This window comes from Diplodia seriata, assembly GCF_021436955.1.
Source record: "Diplodia seriata strain FDS-637 chromosome Unknown scaffold_1, whole genome shotgun sequence".
In the NCBI taxonomy this organism is placed as follows: domain Eukaryota; kingdom Fungi; phylum Ascomycota; class Dothideomycetes; order Botryosphaeriales; family Botryosphaeriaceae; genus Diplodia; species Diplodia seriata.
The window spans coordinates 1,119,994-1,143,283 of record NW_027117308.1 but is presented as its reverse complement, the minus strand read 5'-3'; the positions used below and the strand labels follow the sequence as shown (position 1 = coordinate 1,143,283).

The 23,290-nt window shown below is 57.8% G+C and overlaps 8 protein-coding genes and 1 non-coding gene across 9 annotated transcripts; 5 read left to right on the top strand and 4 right to left on the bottom strand.

Annotated features, from left to right (window-relative positions):
- Positions 1-155: 155 nt before the first annotated feature.
- Positions 156-1,538, bottom strand: ASK1 (DASH complex subunit ask1; the record flags this gene model as incomplete). The annotated part of the gene is made up of 2 exons (XM_066771855.1): positions 156-1,378; positions 1,430-1,538. 2 exons carry the CDS (start codon positions 1,536-1,538, stop codon positions 156-158), a joined length of 1,332 nt encoding a protein of 443 aa, XP_066637134.1.
- A 774-nt stretch (positions 1,539-2,312) lies between these two features.
- SLS55_000343 lies at positions 2,313-2,384 on the bottom strand. The gene has a single exon. It is a non-coding gene; the product is annotated as a tRNA-Arg (tRNA).
- Positions 2,385-3,686: 1,302 nt separating this feature from the next.
- Positions 3,687-5,061, top strand: SLS55_000342 (uncharacterized protein; the record flags this gene model as incomplete). The annotated part of the gene is made up of 6 exons (XM_066771854.1): positions 3,687-3,719; positions 3,769-3,834; positions 3,891-3,913; positions 3,972-4,183; positions 4,255-4,435; positions 4,536-5,061. 6 exons carry the CDS (start codon positions 3,687-3,689, stop codon positions 5,059-5,061), a joined length of 1,041 nt encoding a protein of 346 aa, XP_066637133.1.
- Positions 5,062-6,108: 1,047 nt separating this feature from the next.
- On the bottom strand, positions 6,109-7,603 carry HMO1 (high mobility group protein; the record flags this gene model as incomplete). Its single annotated transcript, XM_066771853.1, has 3 exons — positions 6,109-6,699; positions 6,751-7,212; positions 7,514-7,603. 3 exons carry the CDS (start codon positions 7,601-7,603, stop codon positions 6,109-6,111), a joined length of 1,143 nt encoding a protein of 380 aa, XP_066637132.1.
- Positions 7,604-10,049: 2,446 nt separating this feature from the next.
- On the bottom strand, positions 10,050-11,098 carry SLS55_000340 (uncharacterized protein; the record flags this gene model as incomplete). Its single annotated transcript, XM_066771852.1, has 3 exons — positions 10,050-10,279; positions 10,344-10,725; positions 10,862-11,098. The coding sequence occupies 3 exons, from the start codon at positions 11,096-11,098 to the stop codon at positions 10,050-10,052; spliced, it is 849 nt and encodes a 282-aa protein (XP_066637131.1).
- Positions 11,099-12,567: 1,469 nt separating this feature from the next.
- On the top strand, positions 12,568-13,294 carry SLS55_000339 (uncharacterized protein; the record flags this gene model as incomplete). Its single annotated transcript, XM_066771851.1, has 4 exons — positions 12,568-12,595; positions 12,652-12,707; positions 12,763-12,804; positions 12,860-13,294. 4 exons carry the CDS (start codon positions 12,568-12,570, stop codon positions 13,292-13,294), a joined length of 561 nt encoding a protein of 186 aa, XP_066637130.1.
- Positions 13,295-15,165: 1,871 nt separating this feature from the next.
- Positions 15,166-16,550, top strand: SLS55_000338 (uncharacterized protein; the record flags this gene model as incomplete). The annotated part of the gene is made up of 3 exons (XM_066771850.1): positions 15,166-15,374; positions 15,496-15,600; positions 15,650-16,550. The coding sequence occupies 3 exons, from the start codon at positions 15,166-15,168 to the stop codon at positions 16,548-16,550; spliced, it is 1,215 nt and encodes a 404-aa protein (XP_066637129.1).
- Positions 16,551-18,784: 2,234 nt separating this feature from the next.
- Positions 18,785-21,595, top strand: URE1 (Urease; the record flags this gene model as incomplete). The annotated part of the gene is made up of 5 exons (XM_066771849.1): positions 18,785-18,805; positions 18,892-18,978; positions 19,112-19,486; positions 19,542-20,301; positions 20,376-21,595. The coding sequence occupies 5 exons, from the start codon at positions 18,785-18,787 to the stop codon at positions 21,593-21,595; spliced, it is 2,463 nt and encodes an 820-aa protein (XP_066637128.1).
- A 662-nt stretch (positions 21,596-22,257) lies between these two features.
- Positions 22,258-23,223, top strand: NIT3 (Omega-amidase nit3; the record flags this gene model as incomplete). Its single annotated transcript, XM_066771848.1, has 1 exon — positions 22,258-23,223. One exon carries the CDS (start codon positions 22,258-22,260, stop codon positions 23,221-23,223), a length of 966 nt encoding a protein of 321 aa, XP_066637127.1.
- Positions 23,224-23,290: the final 67 nt, after the last annotated feature.

Below are 23,290 nucleotides of genomic sequence, written 5' to 3'. Positions count from 1 at the left end.
GCTTGAGTAGCTCTTGCATGGCTCGTTGTTCAATTTGTGTCTCCCATTTTCGCAAATGTAGGCAATGACCAGTATTCCCATGTACTGCCGGGTATCAGTGTAACGCAATGAAATCCCACAACACCCAAGCTTTCAAAGAACAAGTCCTCTTGAGACTAGAAACTGTCATCGAGGTCCATTCTCCTCTGCACAATGCTCGGGCTATCCTCCGTCATGTTCGAATCCGTCAACTCTCCCCCGCCCGCCGTCAACAGCAGGTCCTCGACGATCTTCCTGCTCGCCTCGCGCGCAGGGGTTTGCATGAGGCGGCTCTGAGGCACGTGGAACTGCATCGTCTTCGGAGGACTAAACTCGGTCTCGCCCTCGCTGTCGCTGTCCCACGTGATGAAGTCCCCGGCGCTCTTGGCGCCGCCGCCGCCTGTGAACTTGCTGGCGGTGCCCAGCTCGCCACCACCGCTCTTGCCGGGCGTTTGGCGTTGTTGTTGGTAGACACTGACACCCGGCGTCCGTGGCGTCTTGACGGGAGAGAAGATGTCGGCCCGCAGCTGCGGGGCGGGGGCTTCCGGAGACGACATGGGCGAGGAGTCGAATGCCAGCCGTCGTCTGGTGCGATTGGCGGTCCCGGGAGTTGCGGCACCGGCGCCAGCAGCACCAGAGCGCATCTTCTTCTGCGCCGTGTGCGGCGTAGCGGCGATTCGGTACGTCTTGTCGAGCATGTGGTGGAGGAGAGGGTCGTTGTTGGAATTGTGGCGCGTGTGGCGCGTGTGCTGGTCGGCCGAACCAGGCGCGAATGGGGAGGACTCGGGCGTCATGGACATGTCGGGCAGAGTGGATTGCGAGACCTTGCCGGGTGTTGTAGGGGCGCCGAGATAAGTGCCCTCTTCGGGCAAACCGCTCGCCTCCGACGACATGTCGTCTTCACCGTGGCCGGCGCCTTCCCTTTTGTCGCCTCGTAGCTCACGCTTCAGCGCCTCGTATGGGGAAGGGTAATCGTCGGTGAAGGAGGATCTGGGAGGGTTGCGGGGCGTCTTGGCCATGGACGGCGAAGAGAGTAGCGAGTCTTCAAGCCCTTCGTCGTCGTCGTCGAATTGGCTCGGGCGACCGGCGGCGGAATGAAGCGTGTTATCGGGGCGGATCGAAGGACTGTCGTCGTACGCGGTTGACGCATGTGTCGGATCATCGGGCTGCATGGTGGTGTCGTCCGCGGCGGCGGGCTCCTCATAGCCCGACAGCGAGACATTGGCGCTGGCCTCGAAGAACTGCTTCCAGAACTTGGAACCCTCCCACACGGCCTCGGAATGTTTCGCGTACTGCTCAACCACGGGCAGAATGCTCCCGGTGACTATGCGATGGGCGCGGCTGAAGTTGTGGTCGATCTCTGGGCAGAGTCAGCGCACGCCGCAACACGGCGCGGCAGCAGGGTGGGCACCTTGCAGCGTCAGGGTGATGGATTGCTCCAGTTTCTCCAGCTCCTCGGTCAAGGTAAGGTTGCGCTGAGCCATTGCGCTGCTCTGCGCCATGCTGCTGGGACGAGACATGGTTGTTTGTGGTGGAGGGGTTGGCCATGTCCCGCGCTCGGCAAAATGTCAACACAGCCCGACGCGTCGTAAATAGTGGCCTGTCGTGACCCCACCCAAATTGAACTTTAGCGATCCTGATCCTCCCGCAAAAGAGAAACCGCATCTAACTTGCTTGAAGCAGCAATAGAGCATTTGAGAGCAAAAAGGATAATGTTTACACCGACACTTCGGTACGCAAAAAAGAAAAATGCGACTCTCCTATTCCACCTCCGGTGCCAAAAAAGAAAGACCAACCAATAGGTGGGCAAAAGAATACGACTACCATTTACGTACGGGCAGTGCTTCGAGTACCTACGTAGGAAGACTGTCGCGTCCTCGGTAGAGAACAGAGGTCTCGGCCCGTTCGCATCTGCAAGCTTTAAATATATAAACATTTATCTAGATAAAAGATTCAACTACCCATCTACATAGAAAGAGGACTATATCTTTTATCGCTTGTTATGTAGATGTTCGATGGCACAGCAATCAATGCGGGCCGAATGTTTGAGTTCGACAGCACACGGTAAATAGACGAATGCGGAATATGTCCCGAAAGGGTTTAGCGTATATACTGGTAGTGCCACGTAGATAGCCCTCTGCCCTCGGACCCTACGAGGAGTAATCCATCCAGTTCATGAGTTCAAACACCGAACATCGCCGATGTTATCGTGGAAAAAGAGTAAAAAATTCTTCACCATCCCACTCACCACCCCGGTCCCAAAGACAGACCAACCAACAGGTAGCAAAAGAATATGACCACACCAGGGGTCGAACCTGGAATCTCTTGATTCGTAGTCAAGCGCCTTGCCATTGGGCCATGCGGCCAGTAGAACTCAGTTGTTGAGCTGCTGGGAGACCAATCAACCTGTTCTGCTTGGTGGTTGTTGAAAGAGCCTTCGCAAATTAAAAATATATCCTGTATCGCATTTGGACGAGTCCCAGAAGCGTTGTGCCCAATACTAAATACCTAGGGAAGCTATTGTGGTAGCCAATAAAGTCAGTAAGTAACTTATCGCGTAAGAACTGGATGGCGTTGGCTTAGCGAGTAAGTACCATCTTCTGCTTATAAATCTAAAATAAGGATTAGATGACCTCGGCTTAGCGAGTAAGTACCATTCTCTTCTTACAAATCCAAGATAAGGTTTGGATGGCGTCGGCTTCGCGAGTAAGTACCATACTCTTCTAGAAATCCAGAATGAGGATTGGATAGCGTCGGCTTAGCGAGTAAGTACCATCCTCTGTTTAGAAATCCAGGATGAGGACCGAGGCTTCTGTTGCATGGAGGAGCTAATGATGGGAATCTCGTAGCCATCGCTGCTCAGTTCATCTTCTGTTGCAGTCGCACAGGGGTCTTCTCTGGCTCGGAATGTGGTCGCTCCCATGGAAGAACAACGCCAAAGATAATGGACTGCAAAGCGTCGGAAGAGAAACGGGTGACAGTGGCCATGGACAATGCTCCGCTAGATGAGGTCTGAGGTGCTCAGGGGGGAGAGGTCAAGATTGGGGAGAAGTTGGGGTCCCTTGACGCCCGCACAGGACGGCACATTGACCCCTACACAAGCACAGCAAGCTCTTTTCATGCTCAAATATGTTCTGTTCGATCGGTTGCAAGAAACAGGCATCATGGCAAGGTCGCCATCAGCTTTAAATCAATCGCTGCCCCGCGAACTACTAGCAGCTTGCATCTCTTACTACTAGACACTATCTCTTATGTTGTCGATAGGCATGCTCAAAGATTGAGACAACGTCGTCACTGAACGCCCCGGACTCCCGGGCAGCGCCACCGCGGGCCGAAGCTCTCAAAACGGGACGGCTACCTAGTAGCAACTGCCGGGCCGCCGTGGCCATAGCTCCCATCGACTATGAGGTAAGCGGGTCACCAGAGACACGGAGTTAGCAATTGAGCACCTCCGCCATGCTTGCATGCGTTTCGGCCTCGGGAGGAACCGCGATCCGTGGACTACGTCGATGTCGTGGTTGCCTTTGCTTTGTAAAACACCTGAGACCAACTGCCTCTCCCTCCATTACGTCGGGCTATAAAGCTAAGCTCGGCTTCCGTCGAACCCCCATTAATCCAACATCTCCCATCTGCCCTACTTCAAGCTCAACATCCTACAGTCAGTCACAATGAAGGAAGTCCTCGTCACCGATGCTGAAAATGTATGCCACCACGGTCTTCAACCCAACTTTAGGTACTGACTACCCACAGGTCGAAATCGTCGACTCTCCCATCCCCACTCCCGGCCCAGACCAGGTGGTGATCAAAGTAGTCGTTGTGAGTAACAGATCAAACCATCTGTCTACGCGCAGCTGCTGATGCATCGAAAATAGAGCGGTTCCAATCCCAAGGACTGGTGAGAACCCGACACCATGCCCATCTCTCTGATCTCACAAGCTAACATGACCATACAGGAAGGTTCCTATCTGGACCGGCCAAGGGGGCAACACTGGAGACGACATTGCCGGCATCGTCCACAGCATCGGCGCCGGCGTCTACGAATTCAAGCCCGGGGACCGCGTCACCGCCTTCCACGAAATGCAGACCCCTCACGGAAGCTTCGCCGAGTACGCGGTGGCCTGGCAGCACACCACCTCTCACATCCCGGAGAACCTGAGCTTTGAAGGTAGGCCTCCACTCCCGTCGCCGTAAATCCTTTGAGCCAAACCGGACGGCTGACTGACTCTCCCCTCGCAGAGGCCGCAACCATCCCCCTGGCCGCCCTCACCGCCGTCATCGGCAACTACGTCCGCCTCTCGCTGCCGGAGCCATGGAAGCCCCTCCCGGACGGCGAAAAGCTGCCCTTCCTCGTCTACGGCGCCGCCTCCGCCGTCGGCGCCTACGCCATCAAGCTGGCCCGCCTCTCCAACATTCATCCGTAAGTCAAAAACCCCCCTTCTGTGCCTCACTCTCCTCCTTTACCACCCCCCAACAGAGAGAGCCACCAAAGACCCAGCCGCCCACTAACCCCCACCCAGCATCATCGCCGTCGCCGGTAACGGCATCCCCTACGTCGAAACCCTCCTCGACAAGTCCGAAGGCGACACCGTCGTCGACTACCGCAAAGGCAGCGAGTCCCTCATCTCCAGCATCAAAGCCGCCTTGGCGGGCCACCCACCCCTCCTCCACGCCTTCGACGCCGTGTCGGAAAAAGGCTCGCACGAAGTCCTCGTCGCGGTCCTCGGTTCCACCGCCTCCGTCACCAACGTGCTGCCGATCGACCAGTTCGCGCCTGCGGGCTTCGCGTACCCGGACACGTACCGCGCCACCGAGTGGTCGATGGTGGGCGATGTGCACGGCGCGCGCAAGGACGTCGGGTACGTGTATTTCCGCTGGCTGTTCCGGCAGATCGCGGAAGGGAAGTTCAAGCCGCATCCGCACGAGGTGGTGGCGGGCGGGCTGGGCGGGGTGGGGGAGGGGCTGAGGAATCTCAAGGCGGGCAAGGCGAGCGCGCTCAAGTATGTGTTTAGGATTGGGGAGACGCAGGGGGTGGGGAAGGAGTGATTGGGTGGCTGGCTGGCTAGCTAGCTGGTCGATTGAATGAGAGAGCTGTTTGGATTTGAAGGGACGCTGTGATGCTGAAGTGACGGCTCATGAGCAGCCTGCGATATATTGACGAATTTACTGTCGTGTTCGTGTGCCCATCCAGTGCCGTCCTACTCTCCGTTGCAGAATTGAGAAGAGATTGATATAACCAGATCTTCAAACAAGAGCTGCCCCCACCACTGCGGGCGACAAAAGAAATTGCCCACCCGCATCTACCTCATAGAAAGGTTCTATATGGGATGGGTAGTTGAATACAAGATCTGGAGGGAAATACGCGAATTCAGAACTTTCATTTACGTATTCAACTCCATACGTAAATGAATATTCTGATGCGGACTCCGTGTGTCAGGTAGATGCAGGTGGGTAATTTCTTTTGTCACCCCGGTGCCACCTGCGGCGAAAAAGAAAATAACGGCCAAAGTTACCAAAGAATCGTAGACACGTCGATCCAGTCGAACGCTTGGAAATGCGGACATCTCCTGTTTGCTAGTAGTCCCGTAAAACGTGCTCAACGGCACAACTCAACGTCGTAGACAACCAGCCAACATCAAGGCACGCAGACACGACGGTCAAAGGCAGGAAATAAATCATAGTTCGTTCTCTTCATAGCTCACGCGGAGCGCCATGATCATCTGCAACACTGTGAACAGCATAAGCATAACCATACATTCCCCGTGCCCCGATCCAGCCAGCCAAGAAGAAAGAGAGTAGAAGATAAACCCCCATACCCACGAAGCCAGAAGAAAGGGAACAAGAGAAAGAGAGAGAAAACCCCGTTAAGCAAAACACCACCTTACAGAAAGACCGTTGACCGAAAGTATGAACCCCGTCCACTCTCAGAAAGACACACACAGAAATATCTGTATCTCATCTTCAGTTTTTCTTTCGAGAGAGCAGCCCTGAGATCGCCTTACACTCCCGGAACCCCCATTTTAGTCGCTAGTGAAGCAGCAGCAATAAGCAAGACAACGTTGCAGAGGCATAACGTTAGATGCTTGAAATCAATCAGGCGGTGGCAACCTCGCTCTTGCGCTTGCGCTTGTTCTTCTTCTCCGGCTCGGGAGCAGGCTCAGCAGCGGCGGCGGCGGCAACCTCCTCGGCGCCCTTGGACTTCCTGCCGCGCTTCCTCTTGGCAGGCTCCTCGACCGTCTCCTTGGGAGCCTCCTCCTTCTTGGCTGCCGCCTTCCTCGTGTTGGCCGGCTTGGCCGGAGTGCTCTCAACAGCGTTCTTGGGGTGAGAGGGAAGAGGGATGGGGCTCGCCGTGTGGGCCGGAGCGGCAGCGGACGAGGCCGCAACCACGCCGTTCTCCTTACCCGTCTTGCGGCGCTTGGGCTTGGGAGTCTTGTTCTCAACCGGAGGGGTAGGAGCCTTCGGGCTGGCCTCCTTGTCGCTGCTCTCGTCCTCGGATGCGGAAGACTCCTCAGCGGTAGCACCAGCAGCAGTAGCGGCGCCCTCGGCCATCTCGACGTCGGCCTCCGCGGCCTCCGCGGCATCAGCGAGGCTCTTAGCAGCTTCCGCCTCGCCCTTGTTAGCCTTGTACTCGGCAATCTTCTTGAGGTACTCGTCGCGGTTCTTGTTGTAAACTTCCTGCCAAGCCTGGGATGATGGTCAGCGCAAGAAATGCATGTGAGTTCGATCGTGACTGACCTTTTTCTCCTCGTCGCCAAGCTCCCTCCAGCGCTTCTTGATCTCCTCCTCAACCGCGCCAGGAGTGACAGTCGGGCCCAGGTCCTCCTTGACAATGGGGCGCGCCTGGGCGGAGTACAGGAAGTACATGGTCAATGGACGCTTGGGCTCGTTGGGGTCCTTTTCCTTCTTTTCCTTCTTGGGCTTCCTGCCCTTCTTCACCGGCTCCTCCTCTGCGGGAGCTGCGGGAGCAGCAACTGGAGCGGCAATGGGCTGAGGAGCGGCGGTAGTGGCCGGACCGGCGGCGGCAGGAGGCGAGTCGCGCAGAGCACCGGCGAGGATCTCATTGTTGTTCAGAGGATTCGAGATGCCAAAGGTGTCAAGGCGGTAGGGCGTTGAGCCAAGCACAGAGTTGGTGTGCTTGAGATATGAACGGAGGAGGTCGCTGACGGCAGTCTGCAGGGTGGTCAAGCCGGTGACGACCTGGACGAAGAATTGCGGGTCAGGATACAGTCTCAATTGCGCAAGAACGAGTGGAATGGAGCTGATGAGCTCGCGCAGCTGGCGTGACATGTCGCCCAGGCCGGCGCGCACTTGACGCGCCTGGGCCGGTGGCAGGAATGCGCTAGCGGACATGGAGGGAGCATGAATGCGCTACAGGAAGAACGGAGAGCAAGCATCAGGGAAACCATCTTCAATGGCGGCGCGCGGCGCATGAGGGTGAGGCGGCTTGAGGGTGGCGCGTGGGCGGACGGCGCGCGTAGCAAAACAAAGCGCGACTTACCGAATCGCGCGTCCTGGCGAAGTCCTCCACACTGATCATCAGCTCAGCAGTCTCCTTCTGCTGCTTGTCTTCTTTGCGCGGGCGACCCATGGCGATGAAGACGCGTTGGCGGTGGCGAAATGGATGGATGGGTAAAAATTCGTCAGAGGTGGAAGGTGTGGGAGCGACGACGCGAGCAACGGGCGGCTAGGCCACTTATGAGGCCCGGCGGTTGTCGGTCAGCAGGCTACCCCCCACTGCAACAGGCCCCTCCAGCCCACGACACAGCCCGCTGCGAGCTGTCGTTTTCGCCTCCCGTGCCCCAGCTGCAGTGCACTCTACATTGCAGCGCACCACCGAGCCGTGGCCTTTTCAGCTCCATCTTTTCTTGCCGCGCTCTGCAGGCCCTGGGCCCGCTGTTCCTCGCACGCATCCGTCTTTGCAGAGGCTGCGCACGCCCTGCGCGGCACGCACTCCGCGTGCAGCCTCCGTTGAGACGGCCCTGCGCGCCAAACAGGCTCGTCCGCACTTTGCTTCTGCCGGCCTATTCCACAGGGGTCCCCGAGTGCTTGTGCAGGCTCGCCCAGGCTCTGGGACCACCCCTTGATAAGCCTGTTTCAGCGCGCTTCCAGGCCTCGACGGTCGCCCAATGGCCGCTACCCCCTCTGTGCCCTCTCGTCGTGTCCTGCGCCGAGCCTTCTCAGCGCCCGCCCGCGCCGAACGCCCACGCAGCGCCCACCGCGTCCCAACGGCCCCCCCATCGATGGCCCATACGCCCCAGTGCGCAGGCCCTCGGGCTGGTGTTCTAACACGCATACCGCCCGCCTATCTCTGCGATCACCGCTGCCTACTGTCCACCACTCAGTGCATAGTTCCACCGACGCTCGCCATCCCCCGCTCACGTGAATATTCCGAACGTAGGCCGCATCTATCCGGTCCCGCTTCCAGGCCTACGGTTTAGGCACACGTACTTATCGTCGATCGCGTTTGCCCACATCTACAGCGCATAGCCCTCTACACATGCTCAATGCTCGTATCTAATCCGCCACGACTTTGGCTGCAGTCGGAACAACAGCCTCCAACCGCTCTCTCCTCTTTTCTCCCCTCTGAAGCGTGTAAGGCGGAGGAGTGAAGGTATGAAGGCCCGTGGAAGGGTGCAGGTTTAGCGTCGATAAGGTGCGGTTGGCCTTTGTGTCAAAGTCGACTTCGATGCGGCCGTCATCTGCATTCTATTAGCTATGCAGTTTGATGGTAAAGCTCTTGCTCCGATTCGCGTTTGTGTTTCTACCTTTCGATTTCCACTTCTCCATATCAGAGACCGCTCAGGCGACACATTCTAAAACCAGTTCGTGCTAACTGATGGCGAGCTTCTGTTCCTGTTGCTGGTCCGTTGTGTAACCACTAAATAGGTCGGGGTGACAAGGCCTGCTAAGGATATTGTCCATGATCACGTCTCATGCCGCGGAGAGATAGATCTAGAATATTAATGTTCCAGACCTTCATGAGTGGCTGAATTTCAGACAATTGGATATTGAGGGGCACTCAGCGACTCAAGTTTTCTGTGAGCTGTACGTGGCAGATCGTCCAAGTAAATATACCCCCGATATACTGGACCTCGTCCTGAGCAGCGAGGTGTCGGTGCCCGTTCTGGCATCTGGTGAAGTGGCACCATCAATTTGGAACATACCACGAGCTTGGTCTTCTGTTACGGCGAACTGTTTCACGACACAAAAGGGACCTTTGATTCTGATATTTGACTCTGGACATGAACCTTCTTTTGAACATGGTTCAAGAACTTAGCTCATGTATAGTAGATTTCAGATGCTCTTTGTGTACGGATCAATACTCCGCTCGACAGCTGACCTGAAACAGTACTCGATAATTGCTTTTTGCCATGTATGCAAATATTCAATTCGAGCCCAAAGCGTTGGTATCATGCATACTTACTAGAATGATCCACGAGAGACTGGGACGCGGAAACCCGTTGAACTCCATTTTTGTTTGTCATTATTCCTTCTAAGTACGCACTAAGTTGAGACTCTCGTATACTCTAGACTGTGAGTACTTTTGCGTTTGTTCTGGATTGGAAGGCAGACGCTGAATATAAGCAGTACGTATATGATGACAGGACTAATCTAGGCACCGGCCTCCTCCGTAACGAACAGATCAGCTTGCGTTAAACCTTCTACAGCTAGGTATGTTATCGCCAGAGCAGGGTTCAATATGCTCTTGTAATCAGGTGTAGACAGGTATCTCGAACGGGCAGTACTTGATATCGCGCCGTTTCAAGCATGACGGATATCCGGTCCAAGGTAAGGGAAGTTCGTAAAGCACATTTGGTTTAGGGGAGGCTTCTCTTGAATAGGTCACAGTACGTGTCACGGCAATCGATTGGATATTCAAATGTCCCATACAATGTCTACTGAGTAACCACATGACCGTCTATCGTTAGAACCCCAGAACGCCCTGTCGCCCATGCCATTTTGAAGATAGGGTATATCTTGCGTGTACCATCAACACTGCCTTGTCGGAAAGAGACCCAGCCGACGCAGCTCCATCACAAAATGTTTACGTCAGCCTCAGCCAGTTCTTCCTCCATCTCCTCCTCAGACTTCGTAACATCTTCGATAAGCTTCAACGTAGCCCTCAGCGGCAGGCCGACCACATTGTCAAATGTGCCCTCTATCCGGTCGACCAGGATGGAGCCGATGCCCTGAATGCCGTACCCGCCAGCCTTATCGGCGCCTTCCCTTGTCCTAACGTACGCGACGATCAGCTCGTCCGTGACTATAACCCCAAAGTTAGCGCTGTCCAACCCACTGCACACAATGGACGCTTCCCCCACACTTACTCGACTTATCGAACTTGACCGTCGTGTCCTCCACATGCGTCTTCATAGCGTAGCCCGGGTCCCTGGCACTCTCCAGCGGCCGCATGCAAGCCACGGCGGTGAAGACCTTGTGCTCGCCGCAGTCCCTCAGGCTCTTGAGCATGTCGACATGCTCCCGCTCCGAGCGCGGCTTCTCCAGGATCTCGCCAAAGTGGCCGACGACGACGGTGTCGGCGGCGATGATCAGCGCCGGCTCGCCCTTCTCCTTGTTGTCGATCTCCTGCTCGTACACCGTCATCGCCTTCTGCGTCGCCGTCTGGAGCACATATTCGAACGGGGCGAGGTCCTTGGACAGGTCCTCGGGGAACGCCGACGGGATGATTTCGAGATCGCGGAGACCGATCTGTAAGAGCGGGGCGGGCTCACGTTAGCATGGCGGTGCGTGGATGGCGTTTCGCAAAGGGCGGTTTGTCAAGATCGTCGCATGTGGCGAATTCCCGTGGTGGGGAGAAGAGGGGAAGGGGGGTGTGACGACGCACCTGAGCGAGCAGTTGTCTCCGTCGCGGAGAGCCGGAGGCCAGGATGACTCTCTTGCCGCGCAGATTCGTCAAGGCGGCGAGCTCGAGGGGCAGCGGGGCGCGCGGCTGTCCAGGTCGTGGAGGCGCTGGCGCTCCGCCGGCGACGGGGGCGGGCTGCTTGTCGACCGAATCGTAGGATGGCGGTGGCTCGGAGGGCGCGGCCTCGTAGGAGCCGCTGTCGTTGTTGTAGAACGACATGGTGAGTCGGCGGAGCATTGGTGACGGTTTCCTGGGGAATGTTTCTTTTCTGTCTAACTTTTTTGCCGCGACAGGTTCCTGGGTCAATTGCTGTAACGGGAGTTGCTTGATCTGCTTGCGGGAGGGAGGGCGCTGCGAAGCTAACGCCTTGGCACGCGTCAACAACGGCAGCCGGGTTTCTTAGTTCCGAGCAGGGAGGTGCCTCCGGACGGGCAAACGAGGCGAGGGAGGACGCGTTAGGAATGGTGTGCAGACGCTCAGGAACAGCCTGCACGACGCTGTGGAAACAGCAGCACCTCGTCGAGTTGTCTGCCTCGACGAATGCGGCGTTCGTCCTCACCGACTCTGAAACGGCAATGCCAATGCGGCCATGGCCGACGCGGATTTAAAAATAGCTCTCCGTCCTCCAGTGCGCAGTCGATCATGGCCATGACTTGTGGCCGATCTATAGTAGCGAGAAATTGGATTGTGCGCGCCGGTTCGTCGCAGGGTTAGGAGGACTTTATACAGCCCTGCGGAAGACCAACCTTGCTATCGTCCTACAAGCTCTACACTGTTTTCACACTACGCTGACTCGTAGTCATTCGGAAAAAAAGGTCCTTGCGTTGAGCAAAGAGCTGGATGAGATCAAACGTATGCCAAAGGCACGATTACTTACCTGCAGGCTTCCAAAGAGGAAACGTATTATAATCTGACCGGTGGAGGATGAGGGTCCAAGATAACCGTGGAACTTTTATATTGTTGAACGGAGACTTACGGTTAGAGCCGGACAACGGAGCCCTTGGATACGCACTAAACCCTGCGTCCATTGTTCACTGAACTCCGAAAGACTCCCGGTGGAGAATGGAGTGTGCCGGTTGGGGGCTACTCCGAACAGCCGGCCCGGAGGAGCCCAGCGATACCAAGCCGGACCCAACTTCGACAAGAACATTGCAGGACCATACTATTCTCTTCTCTCTGAATACTATTCTTAGACTCGTCTTACGTGCAGCACACATAATGTCAAGGGGCAACATCTTCTCAACAGGAATCGTGGGGTGCTTATTAGTTGAGGTAGAGGCAGAGGTAAGACGATCCTGGGTCTACTGCACACCACGGATGGCTTCGGGACCAGCCGCTAAAACCCCGGCCACAAGCGCGAGGTAACGCCTCCGGACAAGTGGTAAGCAGTAGTAGTGCATCAGCACTTCCATACGCAAGCGCAGACACAGTAATAATAATAATAGCGAAACTGTGTTGGGTTCCAGAATTATCGGACTCGATGTCGGGCTCCCCCGCAATTCCCGAGCGGACGCCATGCACATGGGGATCCGTTCCCTGCATATCGCCCAACGACACCATATAACTTGAATAGTTTCAGGCACCGCTTCGACACTTTCCTATCACATCCGCAATAATCAGTTCAAGCTGCCAGCCAAAGCATTGCACAATACCCCCCATTTATCTTTTGTCAGGAGAGCATCACCACCATGGCTGCAGGCAACATTAGCTTCGAGGGTACCGTATCCAATAGTGTGAATCACTGCTGTGAAACCCCTGCTGAGACGCGACAGATTACTTGGGCCTCTGCGACGCTCTTGTTGAGTGGGCGGACAGTTATGATAGCAAGGTCAGCCCCACCCCACACCGACTGCTCTCGCCACGGTGACTGACCAGACGCACAGGATTGGGAAAGGCTGCGCAAGTGCATCGCACCAACTCTGAGGGTCAGTAGTGTATTGGGTCCTGGTGAGCGGGCGCCGTGCTGATAGTGTGGGACAGATCGACTACCGCTCGTTCCTGGACAAGCTCTGGGAAGCCATGCCGGCGGATGAGTTCGTCGCCATGATCTCATCGCAAGCGGTGCTTGGCGACCCGCTGCTCAAGACGCAGCACTTCATCGGCGGTTCCAAGTGGGAGAAAATCTCTGACGACGAGGTGATTGGAGTGCACCAGCTGCGCGTGCCCCACCAGAGGTACACCGACGAAACCCGTACCACCGTCGCAGTCAAGGGACACGCCCACAGCACCAACACCCACTGGTACAAGAAGGTCAACGGCGTGTGGAAGTTTGCCGGCCTGAACCCCGAGATCCGATGGGGCGAGTACGACTTCGACAAGGTGTTTGCCAGCGGGCGCGACGAGTTCGGCGAGGCGGAGACCAAGGCGGCCGAGGGCATCCCGCCCGCGAAGGCGGCGGTGGCTGCGGCGTCGTGAGCGCGGGGCCTGAGGTGAGGGAGGCTGGGCGGGCGGAGGGCGGCGGTTACGTTATGTCGAGTTTTCCAGGATCAGCAACGAATGGATCTGTGATGCAGCAGCCTACCGGGCCACGAGCGCCAACGTGATCTCGCCGTGATGCACATCATGCTCGCCCGCCAGCACAGACGACGGGAAGACAGATCCCCCACTTCGCGAGGGGCGTGCGCTGCCGTCGCGTCACCGCGTCGCCCGGGCGCGGCTTGGGGTCATGCAGGCACAGGCCGGGGCAGCAGGCACGGGCTGGCACGGCAGCGGTTCGCTGGCCGTCGCAACCGTTGCGGGCGATACGTGGCGGGCGGTGGAGCGGCGCGACATCATCGCAATGCACTGGTGAGGCTCTTGGGGTGAAGAATGCGACTGGTCTCATTTGCCTGGCTGTTTGCAGAGGCCCGCCGCCGCGGGTCTCCGGACCGGCATGAGGGAGATCATTGCTTGAGCGTTGGCTGAGGATTGGATGGCGGCCGGCGCTGGCGCGCTGCAAGCGGTGTGTGCTGAAGTCGGCCTCTCCAGATCGCCCAGCTGGCCGTGCGCCACTTTTCGCGGGCCCTGGGACGCTCGTGTGCGCGCGCTCGATCGTCTTCATCTTGCTGAAACAGCCCTATGGAGGCAGCCGGAGATCATGTCGTGCAGGCGCGGGCTGGCGGCGGCGTTGCAACCGGACGCAGGCCCGCTACGGGCTGTTGGGCGCCCGCCGCGAGGCCGCGATGCACAATAGACTCGAACGGTCCCAGCTGCGAAAACACGCCAAAACATGGAACTGCTCCCCAAAGACCGAGCGAGGCAAGCCGCGCTCTGTTAGCGGCCCGGTCACGGGATTCGCCTTTCTAATGCCCCTCCACCTCGCCCGTCCTGCGCAACCGTCCTCTCTACCTCCACCTCGACAAAACCGCCCCCAAGCCTATTTATTCACCGGGCCTCTCCTCTCGTCTTCCCTTTGCGTTGCGGGTGTTGGGTCCTTTCGTCCTGTTTCCCTCTGCACGTCCCTCGCCTTTCTGCATTGCGGCTCTGCTTCACGTCGTCATTGGTAAGTCCACGTCAAGATTTTCCCGTCGCCCGCCCGCGCCCCAGCCATCACCACCGGCGAAGCTGCTGCGCGCAGCGGGCCCGTCGCTCATCGCCGGCCATCGCCAGCACAGCTGTTGTGATGCGGTGCCGCGCCTGCCCGAGGTGAAGCGCGGCAGAGCGGCTGAGCTGCCTGCGGCGCATCGCCAACCCAGCGCGCGTCGCTGCCCTCTCGCGCCCACCACTCGCCGTGCTGCAGCACTCTCGTGCCACGCCTGCACCTGCCCATGTGATTCGACAAGTGCGACCTCGCTGACCAGCACCGCAGATTTCGTGGGTGACCTCTTCTGCTGCTTCACCAGCTCCAGGCAAACGACCGTTCATTCCCCGATTGCGCGTCATCATCTCCTGGGTTCCGCATCCATTCAGTATTCCTAGGATTTCAAGTCGTCCGTCGGACTCATCCTCTGCGCAATCTTGCCCCGCTTCCAGACTGCCTCGCCAGCTCACTCGGTCTTAACCGCGCGCGCGATCCTGGTCGTTCACACACGGTCCCTCCCACCAAGCTCCTTCACAGCTTCGGCGACATAGCCAATTAGCAGCAGTGCTTTCAAAGGTGCGTTGCGCTCGTGTCCCAAGCTCACTTGCCGCCGCGGCCCATCATTTCTATGCCGTCAACCGTGCGATCAGAGCGTCCGTGCTGACAAGTGCCGGTCCGACACAGACTTCTGCCGTCATCAACGCTTGGACACTCACCACCACACTTCTTCCCACCACTTTCTCGCTCTTCCGAATATTAGTATCGACCCACGCGATCTACGGACAAGATGAGCTTCGCCTACGATAACTCATTCCAAGGCCAACCGGGCGCCGAGGATGCCAATGCGCAGGGCGTCGCTGGTGCCCAACAACAACCTCAGATGGGGCAGCCGATTGAGAGCGCGGCCGGCCAGTTCCAAGGCGGCAACATGCCCGTTGGTGCGCCTTCCTCCGGTCCTGGCAGCCAGGGACCTGGCGAATCCAAGACGACTCTCTGGTACGTTTGCGCATCTGCCCGGAGGCCTCTCACCTCGGATGAAGTTTTTTCTTCGCCATGACGAATTGCGCCTCGGGCCAGATACATTTTCCAACAACGTTACCATACTGATTTTCTGCAGGATGGGAGAGCTCGAACCCTGGATCGATGAGAACTTTGTGCGCAGTGTCTGGTACGGCATGGGCGAACAGGTCAACGTCAAGATGATTCGCGACAAGTTCTCTGGGTAAGTTAGAAATCTCTGCCTTGGAACAATTGGCCACTGACATCCGCAGTAACAACGCCGGCTACTGCTTCGTCGATTTCCAGACCGCCGAGGCTGCTGCAAAGGCCCTTTCGCTTAACGGCCAGATGATCCCCAACTCGAACCGCCCCTTCAAGCTGAACTGGGCTTCCGGCGGTGGTCTTCAGGACCGCAGGGACGACCGTGGCCCCGAGTATTCGATCTTCGTCGGAGACCTTGGCCCCGAGGTCAATGAATACGTGCTCGTCTCGCTCTTCCAGGGCAAGTACCCGTCTTGCAAGTCTGCAAAGATCATGTCCGACCCCATCTCCGGCATGTCTCGCGGCTACGGCTTCGTCCGCTTCTCCGATGAGAGCGAGCAGCAGCGCGCCTTGAACGAGATGCAGGGTGTCTACTGCGGCAACCGTCCCATGCGCATTTCCACGGCTACTCCCAAAAACAAGAGCGGTGGCGGCCCTGGTGCTGGCCCCATGGGCGGCATGCACGGCGGTGGCCCCGGCCCTGTTGGCATGTATGGCATGGGTGCCCCTCCGCTTGGCTACTATGGCGCCCCTCAGCCTATGAACCAGTTCACGGACCCGAACAACACCACTGTCTTCGTTGGCGGCCTCTCAGGCTACGTCACGGAGGATGAGCTTCGGTCCTTCTTCCAGGGCTTCGGCGAGATCACCTACGTCAAGATCCCTCCGGGCAAGGGTTGCGGTTTCGTGCAGTTTGTGCAGCGTCACGCTGCCGAGATGGCCATCAACCAGATGCAGGGCTACCCCATCGGCAACTCGCGCGTCCGTCTCAGCTGGGGCCGTAGCCAGAACAACTCCGGGCCCGCGGGCACTCCGTACCGCCCCGCCCCTCCGCCTCCGGTTTACCCTAACATGGGCATGCCTCCCAACCCATACGGCGGGTTTGCTCCCATGAAGGTATGGCAGCACTAAAGTGCTGACGCTTACCCCATTCTCAAGGCTTGCTGACCCTGCTACAGTAAGCAACATTCCTTACATTTCTGAGGGTTCAGCGGGAGTTCGCGTACGTCGTGCATTCAAAGGTCTTTAAGGTCTTTCACTGGTTGGCTCGGTCACGCTTTTTCACTTTATATGCATGCCACGTCACGACTCTCATCAAGTTCGGTCTCATTCACGGGTTTTCATGCCTTTCCCAATACCAAAAAGTTGCTTCTTTCTCTTCTTCTTGACTGCGGTCTAGAGAAAATCCTGTACAACACGGCTTAGCCAAGGGTCTTCTGCTGCTCTAATTCCCTTCTCACGAAAACCACTATTTGCCTTGCTTATTACTTTCTTCCCAACGGGAGGGTTTTTCTCGGGTTGTAGCTAGTCATTTTCGATTCCCCTTTGCAGCAGAGCCAACGCTCTCGTTTGGCGGGAAGGATGCTTTTTAGAGCATATGCGTTTCCTCTAAATTGCAAACCTGCGAGTTCATGACTTTTAGCACGCTTACTCTTCGTTTGTGTATTACTGCGCGCGTTTATACCAATGTTTGCTTGGTTTGCTCAGTCGCCTCTTGCCGATGCCGCTGGTCGTGCATTTACTTGTTTGCAGTACGACAAGCCACGGCCGCTGACACGGTCTTTTCACCGAATGATTGATTGGTCGACAGTCTCCTGCACGACGTACGCCTTCCCTGTCCGTTGGGCTGCTAACACGGTGGTGCCTAGTATGTACATGCCTGCACCGCAGTTTACGCCGATGACGAGTTTGCCCCGGCCAGTCGTCTTCTCTCCGCATGCGCTCTCGAGCATGTCGTCGCCGCAATCCCCCATCACCGGACCTGGCCATGGAGAATTGGCGGACAGCCTCAACAGAATGGCGATTGGGACATCGATGGACATGGGGATGCCGAAGGAGAAAAGGGATTCGGTGCAGCGATCGGAAAGCGGAAGACTGGGAAGTCCCGGAGTGATTGGCCAAGGCAGCAACATCGATCAGCGGCTGGCGTAATAATGGGGCGGCGCAGGCGGAGTTAAAAGAGCGGGGGTCCTCTGGTCCGGTATTGGATGCGGCCTCGCCTCTCCGTCATGGAATGGCGCCTGGTGGAGCAAAAAGTGATTTGGAATTGGGGCCGGCGTTAAGAGACGCATGCAACACACTCTACTACAGAGCTTCGACGAGATGGCTCCAAAGGACAGGCCGCGAGGCAAAAACACAGATGTAAAGGGACATAATGTAATGTGTAATATGTCTACCGGAATGCCCGAGAATAGAGCGCTTTGGCGCCTCAGCAGCGGGCTGAGCAGACATATTGGCCCACTTGTTCAGGTCCACGTTTCTCGACTTTGCCTGTTTCCCTTTCGTTGGTGCGAGCCACGGTTGCAGCTAAGCCGTTCCGATGCGCATGAACGCTTTTGTACAGGGATAGTGGACATGCGTATGTCCGAAGGACGGCGCGCACAGCTTGCCTCTCAACGAATGCAAATTCTGCTCGCAACTCAGGCTCTAGGACGCGGCAGAGGGCGGGAAAGGAGACCCTTGCTGCAGCGTCTGTCAAGCACCTGATACGGCACGTGTTGACGCGTGGGATGAGGGCTGCAGCTTAGGCACTTGCACACACTCCACCATCCAGAAGCGCGAAAGCATGGGTGCGGGAAGTTTTCTTCACCCGCCGGCGCTGCTAGCTACAATCCTACGGCGGCTAAGATGCTGCTAGGGCGCTGACGCATTCCAGACTTTCGTCAGGTAGCGGTGCAATGCGGCCATCTTGACGTGCAGGAGGCTTTTTCATCGGCGATGGAAGGTGCGGAATTTCGACTGCTGCCGGAGGCAGAAGTGAATGCATTCAGGACCTGTCCTGACGATTGCTGCAGGCCATGCACCTCGGTCCTGCAGCAGCGCAAGCGCACATCATAGTTCGGTGCATCGGCGACCCACGCGGCGGGGCGCATTGAGCCGTAAGCAGAATGTCTGCGGAGTTTACGTGTAATCGGTTGCGTCGGCGGGCGTTATCAGCGACGGGTCGCCGTCCAATGGTGGCGTGTCAATGGACTGGGGCTGACCGTGCGGAGGAAGGGACGGCTGTATAGCACTACTCTAGCTTTGTAGAGCTTCAAGCTCAGTCCCTTCTCCACGATCCCTCCAGCGGTCGAGCTCGAGGCAGCTTTCGGCCCTTCCCATCTGTGTCATTCGCTGTTCCGTGCCATTGTAGCGGTGCCGTCACTATGCAGCTCGCACCCAAGGAGGTCTGACACCCCGGCATTTCTCTCGTAACGCCAATGCCTCCCGTGCCCCGCACGCCTGCCTGCTAACCACCCAACGCGCTCCCTAGGTCGACAAGCTCCTCATCTCGCAGCTTGGCTTGCTGGCACAGCGCCGTCTAGCCCGAGGCGTCAAGCTGAACCATGCTGAAGCTACCGTGCGTGCCATTGGACGCTCAATTCACCACCGGCTGACCCGCCGCAGGCCCTCATAGCGAACAACCTCCAAGAAGTACTCGAAACGCCGACTCCCGCTGCCCAAGCTCTTCCCGCTGACCGCACGGCGTACAGCTCGTTCGCGATGGCAGGCACACGGTTGCCGACCTCATGGCCATTGGCAAGACCATGCTGGGTCGCCGCCACGTCCTCCCGTCCGTCGTAAGCTCCCTCACCGAGCTCCAGATCGAGGGCACCTTCCCCACCGGCACGTACCTCGTCACCGTCCACCACCCCATCAGCACAGAAGATGGCGATCTCGAGAAGGCCCTGTACGGCAGTTTCTTGCCCGTCCCCGGCCAGGACGTGTTCCCGTCATGGGACCCGAGCGTGTACGAGCCGAAGAAGCAGCCGGGCGCCGTCATACCAGTCAAGGGCAGGATTGTCCTGAACGAGGGGAGGACGAGAATCAGGCTGAAGGTCACGAGCAAGGGCGACAGACCTATCCAGGTAGGACTGCTCTCGCCTGCTGCTCGGCCAATGCGCGTGTTTAACGTGGGCGTAGGTCGGCTCGCACTACCACTTCGTCGAGACGAACCCTTTCCTGGAATTCGACCGTGTCAGGGCCCACGGTTTCCGCCTCGACATCCCCGCCGGTACATCTGTGAGGTTTGAGCCGGGCGACACCAAAACCGTCACGCTGGTCCAGATCGATGGCCACCAGGTTATCAAGGGCGGCAACAACGTAGCGTCCGGCCACATCAAGGATTTCTCTATAGCGGAAGGTCTGGTGGAGCGTCTGCAGGCTGGTGGCTTCCTACATGTGCCGGAGCCTGTGGGGGATGCGGCCCACATTGATGTTGCTTCGATGGACCGGCAGGCCTATGCAACCATGTTTGGGCCGACGACCGGCGACCTCGTCCGTTTGGGTGCTACCGACCTTTGGATCCAGGTCGAAAAGGACTTGACTCAGTACGGCGATGAGTGCTCCTTTGGCGGTGGTAAATCGCTGCGTGAGGGAATGGGCCAGGCAGGTGGTCGTGGGGATAGCGAATCTCTAGATACTGTCATCACCAATGCTTTGATTGTGGACTGGTCCGGTATCTACAAGGCTGATATCGGTATCAAGAATGGCCACATCGTAGGCATTGGCAAGGCTGGAAACCCGGACGTCATGAAGGGGGTACATCCCAACCTGGTCATTGGCTCTTGCACGGATGTTATTGCCGGCGAAGGCAAGATCATCACTGCTGGAGGTTTCGATACGCACATTCATTTCATCTGCCCGCAGCAAGCATACGAAGCTGTTGCTTCGGGAATTACAAGTATGCTGGGTGGAGGGACTGGCCCCAGGTTTGCTTGTCCATTGTCCCCCTTGCTCCAAGCCCACACTAACAAGGCGATAGCACCGGGACAAATGCCACGACTTGCACGCCCGGCAAGACGCATATTCGCCAGATGCTCCAAGCTTGCGATAGCCTGCCAGTCAACTACGGTATTACTGGCAAGGGCAATGACTCGGAATTACTACCGCTGCGGGAGCAATGCGAAGCTGGTGTGGTCGGTTTGAAGCTTCACGAAGATTGGGGAAGCACGCCGGCTGCCATCGATGCTTGCTTGACCGTTTGCGATGAATACGATGTTCAGACACTGATCCACACGGACACGTTGAACGAATCTGGTTTCGTTGAGCAAACCGTCAAGGCCTTCAAGGGACGCGCAATTCACACGTATCACACCGAAGGTGCTGGTGGCGGCCACGCCCCCGATATCATTTCGGTGGTCGAGCTCGACAATGTTCTGCCCAGCAGTACCAACCCGACTCGGCCATACACGCGCAACACACTGGACGAGCATCTGGACATGTTGATGGTCTGCCATCATCTTTCTCGCAACATCCCAGAGGATGTCGCGTTCGCCGAGTCCCGCATTCGCGCGGAAACCATCGCAGCAGAGGACGTCCTACACGACCTCGGCGCCATCAGCATGATGTCGTCGGACTCGCAAGCCATGGGCCGCTGCGGCGAGGTGATAACACGCACCTGGCACACGGCGCACAAGAACAAGGTGCAGCGCGGGCAGCTGGCGGAAGACCAAGGCACACGCGCCGACAACTTCCGGGTCAAGCGGTACGTGTCCAAGTACACGATCAACCCGGCCATCGCGCAGGGCATGGGCCACCTAATCGGCAGCGTCGAGCCGGGAAAGCTGGCGGACCTGGTGGTGTGGGAGCCGGCCAACTTCGGGGCGAAGCCCAAGCTCGTCATCAAGAGCGGCATGATCTCGCACGCGCAGATGGGCGACCCCAACGCGTCCATCCCCACCATCGAACCCGTCGTCATGCGGCCCATGTTCGCGCCGCTCGTGCCGAGCACCAGCGTCACATTCGTCAGCCAGGCGGCCATCGACAACGGCGTCGCGGCCAGCTACGGGCTGAGGAAGCGCGTGGAGCCGGTGAAGGGGTGTCGCACGGTGGGGAAGCGGGACATGAAGTTCAACGACGCGAGGCCGAAGATGAAGGTCGACCCCGAGAGGTATACGGTCGAGGCGGATGGCGTGTTGTGCGAGGCGGAGCCGGCGGAGGTGTTGCCGTTGGCGCAGGCGTATTTTGTGTATTGATGAGAGGGGAGGAGATGGTGAAATGAAAAATTGAAGGTGGTGGGGAGCTAGGGGCTAGGGAGGACGCTTTTTTCAGCTATTCTCGTTTATACCTGATCTCCTATATAACTTGAACCGTTATTCTCTTGTGGTCTGCAGACTTCGGATCAGAACATGGGATGCTCGTTGTGATATGTCGAAGCGTTCGCTCTATTCTTTCCAATTCATTCGCTATAATTTGAGAGAACAACTGAGGCGGGGAAGTGTCCGTTGGTAGCTGTATAGCCCTTATACAAGCTATAGCTAATTACAAAGTCTCTTCACAATCCCAGCTGCGGTTTCATGAAGCAGGCCAATTATCGCGTCATGTCGCAGAGCGCAGGGGACTGTTCTCCGACAGCGGAAGCTTAACTCCGGCACCCATGTCATCACATCAACACACCATCCCACCTTTCTCTTCCACCACGCGCTTTCCCCGCCATTGAGCTTCTACTCGCACCTCCCCCCGAAACGACTTCAACGAGCCATCCGACGGCCTTCCATCGATCCGAGCTCCACTAGAACGAGATAGCGCTCTCTCCCTCCAAGAAAAAGAGCTACCCCGCACCCGCCACCAAACAAACCCACGAGGCATTCCTTTCCACAACCAAGCCAAACCAACGCCCGGCGGCCGCACACACGACATGTCCAAGCTCCTCAAACAGCCGGTCAAGCTCGCGCTCGTGCAGCTCGCGACGGGCTCCAGCAAGGCCGACAACCTGGCGCGGGCGCGCAGCAAGGTGCTGGAGGCGGCGGCGGCGGGCGCCAAGATCGTCGTGCTGCCCGAGTGCTTCAACAGCCCGTACGGCGTCAAGTACTTCTCGCAGTACGCCGAGACGCTGCGGGGAGCGGCGGACGGTGGTGGTGCCCACGCTCCGCCGACCGAGGACGAGGCGCCCAGCTACCACGCGCTGAGCGCGCTGGCGAAGGAGGCGGGCGCGTACATCGTCGGCGGGTCGATACCGGAGCGGGTGAAGAAGGCGAAGGCGGCGGCGTCGGCGGAGGGGGAAGGGGGAGACAAGAAAGACGACGAGACGCTATACAACACGTCCCTCGTCTTCGCCCCGTCGGGCGCGCTGCTGGCGACGCACCGCAAGGTGCATCTGTTCGACATCTCGATCCCGGGCAAGATCACGTTCCGCGAATCCGACGCGCTGTCGCCCGGCAACAAGGTGACACTCGTCGACCTGCCCGAGTACGGCCGCGTCGCGGTCGCCATCTGCTACGACGTGCGCTTCCCCGAGCTCGCGACCATCGCCGCGCGCAAGGGCGCGTTTTTGCTGCTCTACCCCGGCGCCTTCAACCTGACGACGGGCGCGCTGCACTGGGAGCTGCAGGCGAGGGCGCGGGCGATGGATAACCAGGTCTACGTCGGGCTGTGCAGCCCCGCCAGGGATATGGACGCGGATTACAATGCGTGGGGCCATAGCATGGTGGTGGATCCGAATGCCGAGAAGCTGGCCGAGGCGGGCGAGAAGGAGGAGATTGTGTATGCGGAGCTGAACGGGGATCGCATCGAGGAGGTGAGGAAGGGGATTCCGATTTATGGGCAGAGGCGGTTTGATGTCTATCCGGATGTCAGCCAAGGGAAGATCCGGTTTGAGGAGTAGGGTTGTGGTTGTGGAGGGAGGACGAGAGGGAAAAGAAGCGAGGTGGAAAGAAGAAAAAGGTCGGGTT